This window comes from Panthera pardus, unplaced genomic scaffold (genome assembly GCF_024362965.1).
Source record: "Panthera pardus isolate Hobbes unplaced genomic scaffold, ASM2436296v1 HiC_scaffold_1, whole genome shotgun sequence".
Taxonomy (NCBI): Eukaryota; Metazoa; Chordata; class Mammalia; order Carnivora; family Felidae; genus Panthera; species Panthera pardus.
The window spans coordinates 11,487,514-11,508,893 of NW_026526654.1; the positions used below are offsets into that span (position 1 = coordinate 11,487,514).

Genomic DNA, 21,380 nt, shown 5'->3' on the forward strand with positions numbered 1-21,380 from the left:
AGCTGCCTCCAGAGGAGAAGAGAGAGAGAGCATAAACGCAAGCAGATGTGGAAAGGATGGATTTTTAATTTACAAAATTGTGGCTTTATATATTTTTGTTTCTTCTCTGGCTTCGTGGTTTTGTTTAGAAAAAGAAATCGTTGATGCAGAAATTACAGGTTGAGGAAGAAAAGATAATTAGGAACAACTGAGTTTCAAATGTGCAACCTCATACCCAGATTTTAAAGGGGGCCCTTCAGGAAAAGTCAAGAGTACGGGCTCCTGGATGGGCTTCTGATTTGGTTTCCTCAACTCTAACGATGGAACTTTGGACAGCTCACTTCATTGTTCTCCATTTGATTTCCTCAACACACACCAGGGGCCACATCACAGGCTCTTGGAAAGACTGTGAATTAATGAATGCGAAACACTTAGCAAGCACCTCGCCCACAGTAAGCCATCAGTGTGTGCCAGGCACCATCATAACACACGGTGACCCAACTGGGCCCCATTTTCTGTGTTTTCCTTTCACGCACAGCATGTGCTAAATTTGAATATGATACAACTGTCTTATTAATAAAACTTCAGTCCAGTTGCAAACTCTCAAGCTGGGTAATTTGAGGAGTTATTCCAAATTCTGTAGTCTATGGTGCAGACACACAAAATCTCTGTCAAGTGCTACGTTATGTCCTTGAAGAACTCTAGAATCCAAAAGAGTAAAAATAGAAGGGATGCTCACCTTAGCACGTGCCTCATCAACTTACAGTTAAAAAGTGGTAAAAAAAATCACAGAGATAGGAAGAAGCTCATTTAACCGATGCTGAATGATGGAGGCGTTAAGATGTGACAGACTTTCATACAAAATTCAGCAGAGTTACATAGAATTTCAGGGGTACTGCAGGTTCCCAGAGTCCTCAAGCTCTGCATGGCAAGGCTCTGTGAGCCGTGGCTCTATGGGAAAGCATGCTTCTCAGCCTGGGAAACCCCGCGGGTGTACTGAAGCCACACACAGAGACAGGAGAGAGTGAAGCCCTTTGTTTAAATCCAACATGTTACGGAATTTCTCAGTACAGTGCTTTGAGGGTGATGGCTGCTCCATATCTGTGATTAGCTGATCCTGTGGCGGGGGGAGGGGGATGGTTCTATGCGATATTTTGATTTTTCCTCTTTAAAGCAGAGAAGTCTAATATTTCACTACCCGAAACCCTCTGCATTGGACACTCCACGAAAATAAGATAAAATATGTTCTTGAAAATATACTAGCTACCAAAAGTCATGATTAAATACCAAGGAAGGTAGAGAAGGCTATCATGCGTGGGACATTTCCCCACCTACAAGGTGCTTTTGCAAAGTAATTGGTGTTGGCTGGGCAGCATGCGTGAGGGGAGTCCTGAATCCATCTGGGTGTTCGTAGCCCAAGTGCACTCTTAAAATAGAACAAATAACCCCAATGTGAGTAAGAGCATTGGTAGGAAGAACTTAGGCCTAGGTCATCAGGATTCTTTTGTTAATTGTAAAAACAGGTAGTGGACATCCCACCTCTGAGAAATACTATGCATCCCAAAATAAATGTTTAGTCACTAAACCATATGGCTATTCAAAAATGGAGTAGATTGCTCCATAGTGGCCAACACACGACAGGAATGCACACCAAAGTTTGGAAGTAAAACCATGTGAACCAGAACAATAATCTTCCATAACAGGCATTGTGCACACCCCAGACAATGGGAAATTGAGACACACAAACAAAAGACAAACAACAAAACCTGCCAAAAAGGCATAGGAAACACCTGCTATTTAGAAAAAAAAAAATGGAACAAGATACTAATGGTTATTTCATGTGCTTTGCTATAGTGGCCACAAGATGAGACTTAAAGCATTGTGGAAAAATATCAGTGCAAGAATAAGTGTACTTTAAATAGGACATTTTGTCTTTTCAGGTTACCTCTGTTGGTAATAGGAGAAAAGATCGTTATAGATGAAAAAAAAAAAAAAAAAAAGCTTACGTGCCTTCCAGAAATAGCACATGTTAGAAACGAATCACAATTACACACAAACAGTAAGATGCCTCTGAACTTCAAACAACAGAACACTAATTATTTCGATTAAAATGGCACTTTTTCCCATCTTCGCCCTGACCTGTCAGAAGGAGGCTCATTGATTCTGAAATAGCTTACGATTCACAGGGAAGCAAAACGGGTCAATCTGACTTGGTCTGCAGAGACAGAAATGTTATTATCTTTTTTAGGACAAAAAAACGTCTGTGGAGAGGTTTTGGGAAAGTGTTTCTCTTTGTGCATGACCCCACCCCGGGTGAGGGTCTGTGGCCCCCCTGCCAAAGGAACCACCTCCACGGTGCTCTGTGGGGCCCCAGGGTGTCTGGCTCAGGGAAAATCAATGGCACCCTTGTCCAGAACTTCTTGAAATATCCAATTGTACGTGTTTCTTTTATGTTCTAAATTTCCATGAAATACAGTAAGGACACTTGGAAACTCCCAGAGTAGGATGTAGCATCCTTATCTAAAAACAAAGCAGAAGGTGAGGGAATCCCCCCAGCTGCCTGGGGTGGGAGTGTGGTCCTGGCTGTGCCCCCAGCCCCTGCCTCCCTTCCTATCTGCGCGCCAACTCCCTGCCGGTTTATTCTGGGAGTTCCTGTTGACGCACAGCCAGCAGAATATAGAGATCACTGGGGCATATGGGTGGGGATGGGAACGACAATGAATTCCTGGAACAGCGAACGTCAGTCCAGAGGAGGAAAGTTGGATTCTAGCGTTCTCCCCTGTGACAGTGACACCCCCCCCCCACCATGTCTCCCAAAGGACAGGGGATATTCACGCCCAAAGGAGAAGCAGATTTAAATACATGATGTTGTCAAAAATAATCAATTCTTGTGCCTAGAGTTTAGGAACATCAGGACTAGGTTTGATATAAAAACCTGACAAATGTAAAAAGGCAATAGTGTATTCTAATAAAGTTTCAGGGTATTCAAAATACATGCCAGACTTCATTTCAATTTGTGAGATAAGATTAAATGCTAAAAATAACTAAAATCCCATGTTGAGCATGTGATAAAGGGTTTTCTATGATAGCAAAATGTTTTTTTTCCTGGAAACACGCACACATAAAATATGTATTTAATAAACATAAAATACACTAAATGAAAATCCGTAAATGTGCATACGCATATGTACACACACAGATAATGTGCATATTTCAAAATCCTGGGGTTATTTTTTGAATCTTTTATATGTTAATTCTAAGAAGAATGATCTTATCCTGGAAGCTTTCTCAGACGGCCCCCGTGTCTGCTGGAAAGGGGTGTGGGGTGGTGGTACAGGGCCCCTCGCCCTCTGTCAATGCAAGTTTCATGGGACTAATCTATTCATCTTTCTGATCCACATGGGATTTCCATTACTCATCTTTCCTTCCAAGATAACTGACATTTTTGAAGGGCAACCGTTTTGTTAAATTTTATTTCCTTCTACTAAAGAAGTCTTTTTAATCTTCTGGAATTAAGGAGTTCATTTTCATCCACAAAGTTCTTTTTGTTTACTTCCTTAGTCTGATTATTCTACTCAAGGGTATGCAGATGGCTACATACCCCTTTTCATCGATGCTATCCTCAAAATAAAAAGTCCTAAAAATACCAGCGGCAATTAACATTTAGAAATCTCCTTTTTGGTTACTAGCCATCTTCATGGAATGTCTGTGTTTGAATTAGCTCAGTACTGGACAAGTAGGAGGGAGAGAGACCCGGGGCAGGAGAACGCCTGTATGTCCCCATCCCCAAGTCGGAAATGCTGGCTGTATCTTGTAACAACTTCACAGCAATCAAAGTAAAACCTTGGATTGGGGTTTAAAAATTAATTCTACACATGGAAGGCTGATAGTCAAAAAGCAAAACCAAAAAGGAACGTGACAAAAAACTTACATAAAAAATGGATTTGGGGGGAGAAGTATATCCCTTGTGAGCCCATGCAAGAATGTGTTTGGTAACAAAGGGGTGACAGGATTTTATGGTGGGGTTCAGAAGCATAGCATCCAGATCCAGAGAGGAAATAACTCCAAACACTCACTTGGGTCAGGCAGCTGCTCCAGGACTGAAGGAGGAAAGGGAGAAACTTAGGAGACCATCTTCACATGAGCAATGGGTCAGGAAGTCAGGGACCCAGTTTATGCAACACATGATAGCTTAATATGAAAAAGGTTAGGAGATCGTGTGCTTTCCTATAATCCTGCTCAGATCAGTAGATGTGGGGGAGAAGGAGATTTGACTGGGGGCTGGTAGAGGGATGCAGGAAGGGAAAGCTCACTGGGGTCAGAGGGGCTTGGGCTGGAGTGGTGCATGGGCACTGACATCTGGCACATCCATGCTTGTGTGTACGCTTGGGTGCGATCAGGGGAGGGCTCCTTCCTGCAGGGACACGGGCACGTATCAAAGCTAAGCTTTTGTCCAGGGAAGCATCCTCAAGAGCTCTGGTGGGAACAACTACAGCACACACCCCAGTGCAGGGCCACCTCTCATGTGCTGTGATGGGGTTCTGGTTGGCGAACCACCTGTCAGTAGTGTCCAACAGTGCTCTCTTCGATGGCACAAATTTTTGTCGTCTGATGATGGCTGACACTCATACGAAACTCCCCATACAGCTATGCTATAGCACACGTGTTACCTCAGCCTTCTTGGATTTCAAATTAAACACCCTAATGCTATTACTTAGTTCAACCTCTTTCTCCTTGCCTCCAGTTTGACTGAGTGCTTAAAAATGACTGTTTACATATAATATAGTTGTGGCACTAACAGAACTTTCTTCTGTGACTTGCAGAGGCTAAGTCTACCTCTCCAGGATGATCTTTAGTTCACCTCCTGTACAACACTTGAGAAGCAGGCTGATGTCACCGTCCTGGCATCTCTTGCTTTCAAAATCCACTCTTTCAGGGCAAAACAAACTCATGAAAAACACCAGATACAGGAGGGATCAACTCTTACGAAAAATGTGAAGCTCACAAGGCACAGAAAGAAATATCCTAGGGGCTCAAACAGGATCAATTCAACTTCTTGTCAACGGTATGTCGACCACTGGGTCTCTTTTAAGTGAAGCTTATGGAATGAATCTTACTGTCTCGAAACTTTAAGTGGGTCTCACTGCTCTCTGCAAGTCTCAAAGGAAAACTCTGATCTTGGGGGAGAGCTGAACTTTTTTGGTTCAACTTTCGGTTAGGACTTAGATTCTTTTCTTTTGCAGTAATATACTACACTTTTCATTAATGGAGTTTTTAACATGCACTTTACTCTGGACACATATAAATCTACTCCGAGGTGGGGTTTTTTGTTTTTTGTTTTTTTAACACCCAAGAACAGAACAGGCTGCCATCAATCTCAGATGCCCTCTTCTCTTTTTCCTGGGTGTGACACCAGGGACAAAACTTGTCAACATACTACACCTGTAATTCTATCATTCTATGGAGAGAAACACAAATATTTGTAAAATATCAGGTGTTAAAGGATGAGGAATTCACCCCCAGGCTCCAAGCACAGGAAGCCTGGCCTCATGTTTCAGGGTTCTGCTTGAATTGTCTGGGCTCCTGGTCAGTCCTCTCCTCCTTCAGACTGCAGAGATGCGGCCTGAACTGTGACAGGCTTGCTCGTGAGTCTCGCCCTGGTGCCCCACCCCGGGCTGCTTGGGCACGAGACCTGCCTCCTCTCTAGGCTGGGCTGACGAGCAGGATGTTAAAAGCAACATAAACAAAAAAGAGAACTGCTCCTCAGAGAATCACAGAATTCTGTTAATTTTGTTCTATCTTCTTGCAGACATGTGTGTCCTCAAAGGCTCTGGCAACGTGTTTTTTTAACCAAATCTGAGAAACGCTACTTTTGTTGACAGATGCTAAATCTGGGTGCGATGCATAAAAACTGATCTGGACGTTAGGGTTCTTTTGAAATATGAGCACTATCTTCACAAGCCTTTAAAAATGCCATTATCGCCACTTAAAGTATATTTTTTTTAAAAGAAAATAATTACTACCATGCAGAGCTGAAACATGCCAGCACTTTAATTTTTATTACTGAGACCAGGCTCACCATAGAACTCATTCGTCCTTCTGTTTCTTTATTTAAAACAGACTTTAGGTTTGAAGAGTAGTTACAGTGCCTTGCAAAGACAACAATTTAATAAAAAACATCAACACTGACAAGGCAGCCGAGGACTATTAGGCCAAAGATATTATTTGCCCAGCATTAATGACTTCCATTTCACTTCCATTTTGTTTTGTCTCCCCCACCGCTTTCTGGTCCCAATCCTTTAGGAATTATCCATCCCAACAGTGTTTTGGGTACAAAAACTTTTGTTCCTATGGCGGGATTTTTAATGCCCTCACAGTGGCTCAGGAGGAAACTGTCCTCAATACAAGGTCTGTATTGCGTTACTGGGGCGGCTGTTCCTGCTTCATTCTTCCAGAATTTAAACTTTTAGGCTGGACACAGAGAGGGAAGGGACAGGGATATTTTGACCTTTCTCATCAGTGGGGACATATGCCCTTTTGAAGGCCTGCTTTGTGCTTCCCATATGAGTCAGACATCTGACGACTTGAATGATTTGGTTGTCTACACCACAATGTGCTAGCTTGGGTGGGATGCCAGAGGGTTCAGAATCACAGGCTGTTTGGGACCTCAGGTTGGGCAGTTTCTTAAGAAAAATTTGAAATGCCTAAAAGCTGTCAGAAATAAATTGATCTTCTGCTCGCCCGAATGCCAGTGATGAGTACAGTATCTCTGTCCGTGACTTTGAAGGACAAGGGTGGTTCCCTCTGATTTAAAGGGAAGAACACAAAGCAGAGATGAGATGACCCTGATTTCCTTCTTCCCAGGGCACCCCCCAAGTATGTGTCCATTTAGGCAGCACATTCCGAAGGCCCCTCAGTGAGGAAAGTGTGTGTAGGAAGAGTTCGTCTGGTCACTTCTGCCATTATTCTCTGGTTACTATTTAACTATCTCTGGAAGAAAACAAAAAGTATTTTCAAAACTTTGCCATGTGACCTACTGGTTTTCTCTTTGCTATGGAAGCAGTGTGATGTCTAAGTACTTCAACGCAAGCGCACAGAGCCTCTGGTCAGACAGCTCACTTGGGAAGCACTTTGAGACGAAACCACAGTGGGCAGGTGCGACACACATGCTTTCGGCACACGAAGACTAGACCAGGCCACGTGAGGCCCTCTCTTCCCCTGTGTAGACAGATGACCAACTCAGAGCAAACATTTCTGTTTTCAGACTTGCTTTCAGAAAGCAGATCATGCTCGGTAACAACCCTGCTCTGGTCATTTCAGAAATCCTGCAATTGTTTACTTAGAATGAATTGGAAGTGAATAAAACAAAACAAAGGTCTTTGAAGACTGGTGTTCTTTCTGTAACAGAGAGGGGAAATGCTTTAATGCTATACTTGTCAAAACATTCCATCAGGAGGTAAGAAAAACGAAGGATTTCTGAAGGCAGAGCTTTGGTTTGGTTCGGTTCTAGAACAGTAGAAATATTCATTTGTCTCTCCCAGTTTATCAGCCGTCTATTGGTGTCTGTGTGAGATTTTCAATCAAGACACAAAATCGTTACTACCATCATCATCCTGGCTATGGACTGATGTGATATTTTCCTTAAAGCCATGAAAGGCCATTTCCCCAGGATGGTCAGCTCTGGACCAGCGCCCACTTAATTATTGGGTCGCCACCCTAAGTGCCAGAGGCTGGCAGGGACGGGCTGGGTCCCTGAGCTTCCGCTGGCTCAGGCCACCACCCAGAATTCATGGGAAGCTCCTGGGGGCTCCTCCACCTGCTCTGACCAGCCAGCGGACCTCGCAGGGCCAATTTTGTGCTTCTTCAGAAACCACACTTTCTACATACACAAAAAATCTGATCAGTTAAGGTCTAAAGGGTTGGGGAACAGAGACCCGCCTATGTACAAAAAAAAAAAAAAAGGTTTTCTCTCAACGTGGCTCCCTCTTCTGCGTGGGCTCTGAGAATGTCTACTCTACACTTCGTGTGTTTAGGTGTAAATTCCGAGGGGAACGTTTGGATGTGTGGTTCTCTCAGAACGAGATAGTAGGCGTCACCTCCCCCCAGTGTTTCCAGAGTAACAGACGCTTCGTGGAAGAATTTGTGGTGTCTGTGGCACCAAGGCAGCCATCTTTCACGGGCAATACCTGGACACTCAAGACCACAGTGCGGCGACAATGTGCCACGCAATGTGGCACGAGCTGCCCACGTGATTTTTTGGGTGTGTTTGTGTACAGTGTTCATTGGAAGAGGGAGAAATGGATGAATCAAGTAGGAAGACCTTTACAATTCTTCCTTTGCACTCAGGTACTAAAGACATCCGATGGGCCAATGCTTCATTATTCATCACTGAACATGTACCGCTCCTGCTTGCAAATGTGTTCTCTGCTGACTCCATCATCTGTCAAGTATCTGCTCCCTATCAGCAGTTGTATCATGGCCATTTCTGTTGAGGTTGATAAATGCTAGGCCACGACCACTGTGGTTAATTTTCACCAGTGACTTTCATGGTTCCTATTATTTAACAACATATTTTACTGGTAGAAAACAACCCAGGATAGTTTGTCCTGGGGATAAAGACCATGATGATTTCGATGGTGACGAAAACATGTGTTTTCTCTAAGCACTGACTTTCAACCAGGAGATTCTGTCCAGAATGATGTTCTCTGAATCCATTCAGCAAGGCGGTATTAAATTTTGTCTTTTTAGGATCTGAATAATGTATTCTTGCTTTTGGATGAGCTCCCAACGGGCCCGTTTTCTGTCAAATCCTGACTACCTGTCATAATGGTCCTTGCAAAATGAAACAATTACCATCTTGGGCCAGGTAAAATGGGGAGTGGGCCTGAGCCACGTAACTGTACCTCTCTTCTCCAGCTGCACCATTAATGCGTTTCTACACAGTTTACTGAAAGCCCTGCTTTAAGAAAATGCTTACTTGATCTTGCCAGAAAGACAGTGAGAATAGCCTGATGTTCCAAAGCTGAGGGCTGGGTGAGCAAAGGTCTCCTGCACCAAAGCAGCTAGACAAGGAGTTTCTAGAAGGGGAGGCCCTGACCAGAGCTCACGCTGGAAATGCAGGTTTCCCTGAGACTGTGGGCAAGGTCGAGGATGTGATGAATCATGTTCGGTACAGACACCACTTCCAATGTGTCCTGCTCATGGGTCTCTATATTTTTGAGATAACATGCTTTTAGTAAGATATAAGCAAGTTGCAATCTTGGTCTTACTTTCACAAAACCCTGACTTTATATTGTGCTTTATTTTTGTCTAGGATTTGATATCTAGAACATTCCTATAGATTCACAGTGAGTTCATTGTCTCTCCTACTCTCCACCTCCGTACTCCCTAGAACTGTGATCTTCAATATGGAAGCCATGGGAGCTATTCAATTTGAATTTTTGTTAACTAAAATTAAATAAAATTTAAAATTTCTCTAACTACATTTTAAATGCTCAAGTAGCCAGGATGGACAGCATAGATACAGAACATTTCCATCTCTGCAGAAAGTTCTTTTGGAGATCATGGGGCTAGAAAGCTCCAAAAGATTAGGGATATTGATTGCTTTGTTTACTTCTGTATTCCGGGTGACAAGACGGGACCTGGCGTGTGGTAGGTATGTAATCGCTGTGTGTCAAACGAACACTTTGGTTTTCAAGTTCTAGTTTCCAACTACGGCTGTGTATAATCTATTATTTCATGGTATTTTTTTTGAGTAGACTAGATCACCAAAACATGAACCTCACCAGCCTCCCCATATGAAGATCTCTGTGACTTGAGTTATAAGTTACATGACTTCTCTAAGGACATCCCTCAAATGGTTTCTCATCTCCCTAAGACTCGACACAATCTTCTCGCCGCCCCTGACCTTTACGGTTGGACCTGGCCTCGCACCAGTGTCTCCCCTTGCTGCCCCTTAAAATTTTTTTTTTTTAACGTTTATTTATTTTTGAGACAGAGAGAGACAGAGCATGAACAGGGGAGGGTCAGAGAGAGGGAGACACAGAATCTGAAACAGGCTCCAGGCTCTGAGCTGTCAGCACAGAGCCCGACGCGGGGCTCGAACTCACAGACTGCGAGATCATGACCTGAGCTGAAGTCGGCCACTTAACCGACTGAGCCACCCAGGCGCCCCACCCCTTGCTGCCCCTTAAGCACTCAGGGCACACCCTTACTTTGGGGTCTTTGCCCCTGCTGTTCAGGGGACCCCCCTGTTCACTCATGCACCCCTTTCTCTTAGACAAGTGCCTTGTTCGCAGATGGTACACAGTGCATGTTTGAGTGTTGAAGACATGCCAGCCTCCATGGTTAAAAGGAAGCGGGGTTTTTCTCATGATGGCAAACATAAAAGCACATCACTACCTGTGATCTACAAGTTAGGTGGACCCTGTCTACACCTGGTGTAATATTAGTTTCACTGCACAAATAACCACGTAATTGAGATGCTGCAGCTACTGTAGCATCAGATGAGCCAGAACCACACCGCTGTTCCAACAGCACGCGAAAAGTAGCGCACGATTTTGAAAGCAGGTGAGACCCATGTGTGGACAGGTATTACAAAAGCCTAGCACCCAGGTCATGTCCTGGCTGGTTCTGAATAATTCGTTGTCCTTTCTGGATTGTGATAGTTCATAAAACATTGGAGGTGGATTCTAATTTTTTTTTAATGTTTATTTACTTTTGAGAGAGAGCGAGAGAGGGAGTGAGAGAGCAGAGGGGGGGCAGGGAGAGAGGGAGACACAGAATCCAAAGCAGGTTCCAGGCTCTGAGCTGTCAGCACAGAGCCTGATGTGGGGCTTGAACTCACAGACAGTGAGATCATGACCTGAGCTGAAATCAGACGCTCAAGCGACTGAGCCACCTAGGCGGCCCTGGAAGCCACTTCTGTTAAAGGTTCTGAGTGTGCCATGAGAAAGTGCCAGGAAAACAGCAGCTGGTCTGAACAGACGTTTGCCATAGCGGCACCGACGTTCTGATCCCACACATGCGAGCATCTTCGGGGAACAAAGGTGATGGCCACGTTGCCACGGAAACCCGGGCGTGGACCACGTACAGCACACACGTTCCGAACTGAAGATCTCTCCGTAGCACTGCGTTGCTCTACCCGCTTTTCAGACTTGTAGCGAGCCATTTCAGAGAAGAAATTCCATAGTATTTTGCAGTCCTGGCTACTCACATTTAAGGGGAAGGTTTACGGTCTGCAACGCAGGATAGAAGGTACTCTTATCAGCAAGACTGCAGCTCACCTTACAGAGAAGATCTTGTCAATCGCCTGTGGCTCATAGCTGCTCTACGTCCTTCTACCCCTGTCCCTGGGGGCCAGGGCTCTGCTTCCCTTCATCTCTTGGTCGCTGCTCCTCTGAGCTGACAGCAAGTGGCCAAAGACAATGAACCTTTCCACTGTCGCAGGGCACCTGCTCCCTGCTACCCCCTGCCAGAGTCCCCCGTCCACTCTTCCCTGCTTCCCCTTTCACTCGGCATCTCTCTGGTTTCTTTCACTTTGATTTACATTGTCGGACGTACGGAATCTTGTGAGGTTAAGAATTGTTTACTCATACTTTGACTCCAGTCCGGGGACCCACAGACTGTGGGAAACTCCTGGCTGCATGAAAACACACAGCAGCTACACACAGCTTGGTGCGAGCCGTCGCTACCGTGCACGCGAGGGGCTCATCTCTGGTCCCGTGGTTGGTGCTGTCAGGCCCACGGGGGGCGAGCGGGTGGCTGAGTGCTGAGTGGCGGTGGGGGGCAGGGATGCCAATGTCCTCAAGCAGGGGCTGAGGACAGAGCTCTGGGAACCAAAGCTGTGGGTTCTCTTTTTCTCACCGCAGCCCGACCATCTCCGTAATTCCCAACAATTTGGACCTAACAGCGTCTTGGTGCTTACCAATCTCTAAAATATCTGATTGTCTGGGGAAACAGGTGCCCTGTGAAGGCCGATGCCACGAAAAGCTGCAGTAAGCTATCCGACCCGAGTTTATGGTCAAAAGTCAAAGGGCTGGGGGGAACACGAGCCTAAGGAACTGAAATAATGAATTAAAACTGACCTCCGTTGGAAAAACCTGAGAATTTCACAACCTCTGGGTAAGTTAATGAGCAAAGACAAAGATGTCTTTATTTGTTGAGTCGGATGCCTCACCGGCTCTCCTTGCTGTTGTCTCTACTAGTGATTTTTGTATTACCTGGTGCGTCCTGCTGTTCTGATGGAAGTTCTGCGACAGAAATGAACTCTAATGCTTTCCATCCAACAGACTTCCACCCCGTGAAAGAAAGAAAAATATAAAATATATGAAGGAAGAAAGAGTAAAATGACTAGAAACAGGTGAAGGGGCTGGGCAGCTGTGTCTGGGGCCGGTGACCGTAGGACCACTGGCGGCAGAGGGCTCGGAGAAGTTAGTTGGCCGGCTTCCGTTGTGCCCGTCACCCTGTACGATATCGGTGAGTCAGGACTTACAACTTTTAATGACTCCAATATATACACAATCGTTTATTGTATTTTTTAATGTTTATTTATTTTTCAGAGAGAGAGAGAGAGAGAGAGAGAGAACACGAGCCGGGGAGGGGCAGAGAGAGAGGGAGACAGAGAATCCCAAGCAGGCTCCACGGTGACAGCAGAGAGCCCGACATGGGGCTCGAACTCACGGTCCCTGAGATCACGACCTGAGCTGAAGTCGGATGCTCAACTGACTGAGCCACCCAGGTATCCAATAGTTTATTTTATATACAGACCCTCAAACAGCAATAAATTATCAATTCATTTAGGGGCACCTGGGTGGCTCCGTTGGTTAAGTGTCTGATTCTTGATTTTGGCTCAGGTCATGATCTCATTGCTTGTGACATCAAGCCCCGCATCGGGCTCTGCCCTGATAGCACAGAGCCTGCTTGGGATTCTCTCTCTCTTCCTCTCTCTGCCCCTGCCCTGCTCTCACTCTCTCAAAATAAATAAACTTTTAAAAAAAGTACCAGTTCTTTTCTCAAAGTTCTGCTTCCCTCACTGAACCACTGAAGGGAAGGGTGGAGAACTGACCAGAGCATCCTAACTCATGCAGAGAGAGGGCCAGGACCCCTCTCATTTGGCCTGTGTCCTTTCCTTCCATCCACAGAGAATCTCCTCCATGTAGGCTACCATCTGGGAAGAGGCAGGCACAAAAGATTACTCATCGAAGTCTGAAGACTTGACTTGTGTTCTGGACCACACTGGAGCAGGTCACTTACCACCCCCCTGCCCCCCGCCCCAGGTCACTGTTCTCCTTCCCTGACGTGTGAACTAGGGAACAGGGCCCAGAGCACCCCTCCACACCTCCCAGCTCTGCCCAGGGAGTGAAGAGTGGGGCCGCAATTCCTGCCCTCCACACCCTGGCGGCTGGTGGCATAGTTTTTCCACAGGGCTGGACGGCCCTGCCTGTGAGAACAGTCTTCTCCCTGCTATGACCCACCAGCCCCCAGCGAGGGCTGGGGAAGCTGCACACGTTTCACACTGAGCTTATTCATTCGGTAACATGAGAATTCATTCGGAATCAGAATCCACAGTGCGTTTGTGATTTCTGCTTCGAGTCCAAAAGTTATCCAGTAACATACAGCTTCTGATGTCGGCTGTCACCATGGTGAGGAACAAGTGAACTCTACCCTGTGCCCATATAAGGCCGGGCTGCCCAGGGCCCAGGGAGCACAGAGCTCTGCAGCGAGGCATTGTCATCTGTGCTCCAGAAGCGCCGTGGGGAAAATATATGGCAAGGGACCCTGGGGGAGCTGTGGGAAAGAACAAAGTATGCACTCAGCTCTCTAACAGCAGACTCTGTCCAACTGCTATTTTTATGCATGACATTACTTTTAAAAAATATTATCAATCCGAGAGTAAGACAGAAATAGCCCTGCCGTCTACAGGAACACATCTGGGTAAATTTGTTAATTAACAAATATTTAGTGTACATACACCAGGCTTCTGGAACTGAAACGGGTACCGCGCCTTAGCAAGCACACTAATGAGGTAGACGTAATGGTTCTAACAACAGGTATCTCCACTAATACAGGCTCACCCCATAGAACATGATAAATGGTGCCATTTCTCTCTCCTCTGTAACTTTTTTCTTCCCATTGACCATCAGCCTGTCTATCATCTTGTTGACTAGTATCCAGTGGCACACCTGGGTCACCGGGGCAGCCCTGGAGCTGACTAAGACAACCCAACTTGTGTCTGTAAGGTCCACTGCAGCGTGGAGGGCTGGGCAGTGTGAAGACGGGGGCAAACGCAGTCTGAACGCTACATGTGGTGGGTCCCACAGGCCAGGCCCCAAAGTGGGCTACCACGTGGCTCTGTCTCTTGAGGAATACTCACACAGCTGTCACATCTCATCTTAATGTTATCATAATCTGTCTGAAGAACTAGAAGCAGGTCAAACTCACTCGGGGCTCTGGATTACTCGCGTTAACCAAATTAACTGGAAGGGGTCAATTATCTACTTGTTCACGTACAGAAACAGTGTCAGGCTATGCTGTGGATGAGGGATGATGGGAAATTAAAAGCCCTCAGTGCCAACTTACTGACTTAGAGAGACCTAGGGACCCTTAGAAATCCCCCCTCCTCATAACCACTCTGAGAAGACCCCTGGCTTTCTGTAAGAGCACATAACTACGTAGATGGTCCTGCACAGTAAAATAAAATACAATGCTAAGTGACATAAATCAGCTGGAGAAAGACGAATGCCGTATGAGCTCACTCATGTGGAATTTAGGAAACAAAACAAATGAGCAAACAAACAAAAAAAAGAGATAAACAAAAAAAAAAACGCAGACCCTTAAATACAGAGAACAAACTGGTGGTCGCCAGAGGAAGTGGGTGGGGGAGGGGTGAGACAGATAAAGGGGACTGAGCACAGAGAAATGCGTAGAATTGTTAAATCATTATATTGTACACCCGCAACTAACAGAGACTGCATGTTAGTTATCCTTGAATTTAAAAAAATAATAATCAGAACAAACTATCTTTACTGAAGAACAAAATTTGTATAAAACTGTTATGGGAAATGTTACCATATTGGTTCTGCATTAAGCAATCATAAAAAGTGAAAAAGTAACCTTCTGCTCTGTGTGGGTTCTGTTTGGCTGATCACGTGGAGAAAAATGCAGAGTCTCTCCAGAGTGTCTCTCTGGAGTTGAATTCCCTCTTACACAGGCGAGTCCCACAGATATTTGTAAACCATTAATGTATCTTCCCCTTGCCCATATTCGGCCGGGCCAGGCCAGGCCCTGGGGAGGGGAGGCTCTGCGTCAGGCAATGGTCATCCCTGACCCGGAAGTGGCACTGGGAAAACCGATAGCAATGGACCCAGGGGGTTTCAATCTCATGAAATGGCTTCCATATGTTTAAAAAATACTTAATCCTTGTTAAATGCTGATGCATAATCTTTGATTAGCAAATCTTTTTTTATTTTTCAGTTTATTTATTTATTTATTTTGAGAAAGGGTGCACATGCATGTGAGAGCAGGGAAGGGACAGAGAGAGAGGGAGGGAGAGAATCCCAAGCAGGCTCCATGCTGACCGTGCAGAGCTGGACATGGGGCTCGATCCCGTGAACTCATGTAAGATCATGGCCTGAGCCAGAACCAAGAGTTGGAGGCTTAACCAACTGAACCACCCAGGCATCCCTCGCTCGATTAACAATTTTTAAAGCACGACGTCCCCATTTCAAGCAGAGGAAACTTTACCGAGTCAACAACAGCAACAACTGTCTTGAGGACCATAACTCATGAAGGACATAGCACGTAGGGACGGAAGCTCTGGGCGAGTGACAAGAAGCCTCCTCTATGGTGGTCTTCGGCCCTGAGAGGACGGTTAGTCAGTCCCACGGTAGTGAGACCAGCACCTTTGTGAAGGGGTTCCTTATCAATCACAGATTTTACATGTTTGACTTGTGGAGGGGACTCGGGTAGGAGAGGGCACAACGTCCAGCCAGCCGCAGACTGGCCCCACCGAGCTCCGCTGAGGCGCGTCCTCCCTCTGGGGTGTGGGAGTGGAGAGTGGGGACCGTCAGCACTGACTTCAGGATTCGGGGTGGGGAGACGCATTTGGAACGCCCGAGGAGCACTGTCAGAGGGAATTCCCACAGCAAGAGGGAATGCAGGCAAGACGTCCCAGCCGCCTCTCACGACCTGGCCCCTGGTGGACGAGCAGGAGCCCCATGGGGAAACACGATCCCAAGACGTGAAGCCTCAAAACACTCTGTGTCATAAAACGCTATATGGTCCCCACGCGAAAATGGGCTTACACCGATAAATATAAACAATCTCTTTTTGAAATCAGTAACGCCAAGACCCAAACATCAGCTTTAATGGCAACGGGAAAGCCAGTCACTTCAACATACTGAACCCAGTATCAGCCCGTATTTCGGGTTCCGATGCGGGGTGACCTTTTTTCCCTGACTCATCTGATGAAACGCACTACAGAAAGGATATTCAGGGGATGAGTGGAATAATTTTAAAAGGGAGAATTATTCTCCATGGCAGGATGCTTGTGCCCTCTAGAATATCAGAATATCTATACTGTGAGGGGGGAGACACAACCATGTCTGCTTTATGTAACACACGCGTGTATATACAATCTCACAAGTAGAAGACGCCCTTTGTAACAATTAATAAGAGAAAAGATGTGTAAGAAAGTTGTCATTGTTCTCAATTTGTGCGGAAAGTGGCATAAATTGACCAGACTTTGCCTCGTATCATTGCTTGTTCCGATACGGAAGAACACGTCTGTGTTAAACTTCTCAGCAAAGTACGCAATTGACTTAATCACGTGGTTTAAGGCGCTTGGGTTTAGGTGCGAGTATAAAGAAGAGAGGTTGATGGCGACGCTGTGACTTACCCGCCCTCCTTTCTCAGGGAAACACTGGCAGCCCCCGCTACAGTCTCTGCCCCCGCAGGGCACGTCGAACTTCTTCACGCCCTGCAAGAATAACACGAAGAAAACGTTAGTCCAAACACCATCGGCTACAGCAGGTGTCACAACAGCATCTGCTGAGAGGAGGTCCAACTCCGGCCACGCGGTCTTTATTCAGAACAAACAGACTTCGGGGCACCTGGGGGGGCTCAGTCCACTGAGTGTCTGACTCTCGGTCTCAAATCAGGCCTTGATCTCACAGTTCGTGAGCTCTAGCCCCACGTCTGGCTCTGTGCTGATGTCGCGGAGCCTGCTTGGGATTCATTCTCTCTCTCTCTCTCTCCCTCTTTTTCTCTCTCTCTGCCCCTCCCCCCCCCCACTCTCTCAAAATAAAGAAATAAACTTAAAAAAATAAAAATAAGCAAATAGACTTAAATTTTTAGAGCAGTTTTAGGCCCACAGCAAAAGGTACAGAGATTTCTTGTCCCCCCCTCCTCCCCTTCCCCCCAATGCATTCTCCCCACTATCAACTTTCCCCTGCAGAGTGGCACATTTGTCACAGTCGATGAGCCTGCAGTGACGAGTCCTCACTGCCCAGACTCCAGAATTTACATGAGGGTCCCTCTTGGTGTTGTGCCTTCTATGGTCACTGTGCCTTTTAAAGGTGATAAATGCCAGATGCCGAGCTACGTCCTGGGTCTCGACAGTCAGGGAGAACATTCCCTGAGTGCAGGATTCCGTGTGAAGTGAGCCTGTAAGGACACTCTGTTACGTAGTTCAGAGTGAAGGAGGAACTCAGGCACACAGGAGGCGGCCCTTCGTTCTCTGGGAAATGTGGGGTGTGCATCCCAGAGGAGGGGGGTTCAGGGTGAGCAGGATTGGGCTACCTTCAATGCTGGGCCCCCATCATACACCAGGGATCCTGCTGAACTAAAGGGAGAGGGGCTTCCGATGGGGAGGGGGACCTCGCAAATGCACCTGTCAGGAGGTGCAAACCCTCACCTCTGCCACAGAGGTTCTCGACATCCCCAGTGGTGCCAGCAGAGGACACCCTGTCCCTTTGTTCTGTGAGACTCATTGGTCTGTGGGGGGAGGAGGGGATGGAGGGAAGGGGCTTTCGCGAGGATGCCGAGACAGAACTCTTCAATGAAGTGAGTGAGTAAGTCAGGGAGCTCTGTGCCTGGACAATTCCAATGGGATTCCAAGGCATTTCTTGCCCTTGATCTCAGTATTTCAGGTAAAGAAAGGACTTGGACTTTGGACCATGTCTGAGCCCTTCCTTTCAGACCACTGACAGTACTAAACATTTTGAGTGGGACGGACATGACAATTAGGTTGACCTCTTCTCTCCCCTTCCTAATGAGCCCTGTCTCTCCCATCTGCATGACAGGTGAGTTACAGTGGCAGCAAGCAGGGGAGTCCCTGTCTGGCACGTCACCCTGGGCCAGACTGCCCGGCTGTCAGGCACTGATACTCCAGGGGCTCTGGAAGTGGTCGGCTTCCGGTGAGCGCCAAGCCAAACTTTACCATGCACGCAACACTCCCCAGAAAACAGATCGTTCCAACTTTACATACAAGAGCATTTTCCCACATCTGTCCCATTCTCTTCTAAGTTAAGTCTCAATGACTAAACAGGATGGTCACCTGGGGACTCCCTCCATTAAGCTTTCTGTTTCTTGTGCTAGAGCATCAGCCAGAATCTTCCCCATTCCTGGCTTGGTACTGATACTCATGTGGAAAGGGACACGGTGTTGCCTTGGCCACCTCTGTGACATCTGCTAGTCTATGACAGTCTTCCTGGACATGCAGCCTTGGACGGGCACACAAGTGAACTCTGACTCAAAACTATCTGGCTGGAGTTTACCCAAGATCACAATAACTACTCAATGCTCTTTTTGTAGACATGATAAATTCCTTTCCAGGGCTAGCAACTTTCTACAAGAGGGATCTTGTGTCCCTCCAACAGCCCTTTACCTACTCTAGTCTCTGATGCATCAGTCACTACTCTGAAGGATTCAAACAAATCTGAGAATCTCAGACCAACACCTCGAAGCCTTTTGGATCCCTTGCTTATCTTCCTGTGAGAATAGCTTTGAGTTCCACAGTGTAAAAGTAAACACATTTAAAATCCTTCCAGGCCCTCAAAGTATGTTTCTAGGTATTTGCCATTTTTTTTTATGGCTTCAATGTTCGTCTCTAGTGGGGCTCATTTTAAAATCCCACGATTTTGAATATTTGGTTTTTGTCAGTCCAGCTCCATGCTAAGCCATTGGTTTTACGGATTACCCTGAATGCCAAAGGGAGACGTCTAGAGGGGTCACCACATTTCTGCTTCATATTACATACGACTGGGATGTGAATAGGTGGCTTGGCAGGTGTCCCTGGTTCACACAGTAATTCATTTGCCAGTTGTCTGGAAAGGGTAGGGGGACTCCTCAGTCTGAAGGGTGAAGCATAAACTTACATTCTCCATCTGGTATTTGAGAGGCTATTTTTAATTTTGATTTTAAGCCCGCTTGCCAAATCCCTGGATATAAATCAACGGTTGAAATGATTTTGAAGGTTTTGAATCGATCTAACAGACTTTCTGTCCTAGGCTTAGGATATACACTGGACTTAGTTACAGAGGTGAGTTCTTCATAACCTGCTTGAAATTCAATAGTGCCGCTTTGCTTTGGAGCTGGGACTTGTAGGTCTGATAACTCCCAATCTTGACACTTCCTCAACCGTGTGCCATGGCTCGGGTACCCTGTCTCAGGAGGTGAGGAATGGTCATGGAGAGGCAGGCCTCCCTGTACAAGCCACAGCCAACTTCCATCATAGAGATGCCAGCCCCGTGTGCCTGTGTGTGTGATGTGATGTGGTGTGCGTGAGTGTGTGTATTTTCCCATCGACACCTGGCATCTTGCACATCCTGCAGAGGGAACCTCATGAATCCTGGTATCTAAGAGCTCCAAGTACCACGAACTGGAGTGTCAGACTCCAGGATGCACACAAGGATTTATTAGAGCACAGCGTGTGCTCCAGACATCTCTTAGACACTGAACAAGTCTCAGACCTGAGCCTTGGTATTCCCTGACGGGACGTGGGCTCTGAAACATTCTCAGGATACGAATGCCCTCCTGAGGACCCCGGATGAAGAGTCTGTGAACTGCTGTGTGGGTCCTCTATGTCCCCGAACAGAACACGAAGGGCTCCCACCAGCCGCTGCCCACGCTCTGAGCCCTTGGGTCACCGCCTTGATTCGACTGCTCAATGCAACTCAGAGACGAACCACGATCCTTCCTGTCACCTCCCTGGTAAAGATGGCCAGTTTCCCCTGACCGCGCACTCAACTCAAGAGTCCGTCCACCACCCTTGAAGATGGCAGGTTGGCCTGGGTCTAGGCCTTCAAACTCAGTGTCTCTAGGAAGTCATGCTTTCCGTCTGTGGCTCCGAGATTCCTGGGGACCATCAGGTAAATTCTCACGTCAAGTCTGAATTCCCATGGGCATCATTCTGTACAGCAAGATTTCCGCACTCTGTCCTCCACCCCTTATGGCCCCCTGCAGCTGTGTCTGTCACTGCACTCAGCATCTCGACGTCCACAGAGGAGACCCTGCTCCCAGGGCCAGGAGGCTCCTGGGGACCCTGCTTGAGGTGTGGAAAGTGTCCACTGTCATGGAGCACGTTACACCCACTCAGCTGAGCTTGTCTGGACGTCCTTCATCCCTGGGCAGAGCAGGACTCGCAAATGGGACCAGTTATGGTGAAGATCCACGCAAACCGGGAAGGGCCTCCACCCCCTTGAGAATGCCTGAATCTGACACGCACGCGTTCACAGGTCCTCGTACTCACGCAGAAACTGCCCCCTCCCAGGCTCCGGAACCACACAGGAGCCGGTGCCATGTGCCTCCCAGCTTGGAGGGATCAGGGAAACCCCCTCCCTCAGCTGCAGCAGTGAGAGAGCTCCCACCCCCCCAATTCCTGGCAAACATGACCACAGGAGGGGGCCTGGAGATAGTTTAAATCCACTCATTGGTTCCTTCCTTTATTCTTCTCCGAAGGCTTACTCTGGGCCGAGCACGGCGATGGGCCATGGGTGTAAAGTGGGGAGTAGACGACACGCACCAGTTGACAAGAAAATTCAGTGAACAAGCAAGGGAACCTACATACTTTAAATTATGGCGAGTGCCATGAAGAAGAGGGGCTGTGGGAGGAAGAGTCAGGGAGGCCCGGTCACAGTCACGGTCACGGAGGAACCTGACTTAGCTGGGCTCCTTCCTTTGGGGCTGTATTGGGCCCACGCCACAGGGTGGGCGGGGCAGGGGTGTGGAAAGGGGGTTGATAGATTGCAGGCTGGGGCTCCCACCTCCTGCCTTGGATGTAACGTCTAAGAGGTGATCAGCCCACACTTGAAACGCTACCGTCCCCGTCTGGACCCTCGGCACCTCAGCGCGTTCCGTGGACACAGCGTCCGTGTCGCCTGGGCATTACTTAGGAACGCAGG

General features: G+C 47.1%; 1 protein-coding gene across 2 annotated transcripts in view; it reads right to left on the reverse strand.

Annotated features, from left to right (window-relative positions):
- COL4A2 (collagen type IV alpha 2 chain) overlaps positions 1–21,380 on the reverse strand; it is a 174,997-nt gene that overhangs the window by 110,803 nt on the left and 42,814 nt on the right. For both annotated transcript variants that reach the window (XM_053889011.1, XM_019443909.2), the window contains exon 4: positions 16,877–16,957. In XM_053889011.1, the coding sequence (XP_053744986.1) occupies positions 16,877–16,957 (81 nt within the window). The remainder of the gene's footprint in view (positions 1–16,876; positions 16,958–21,380) is intronic.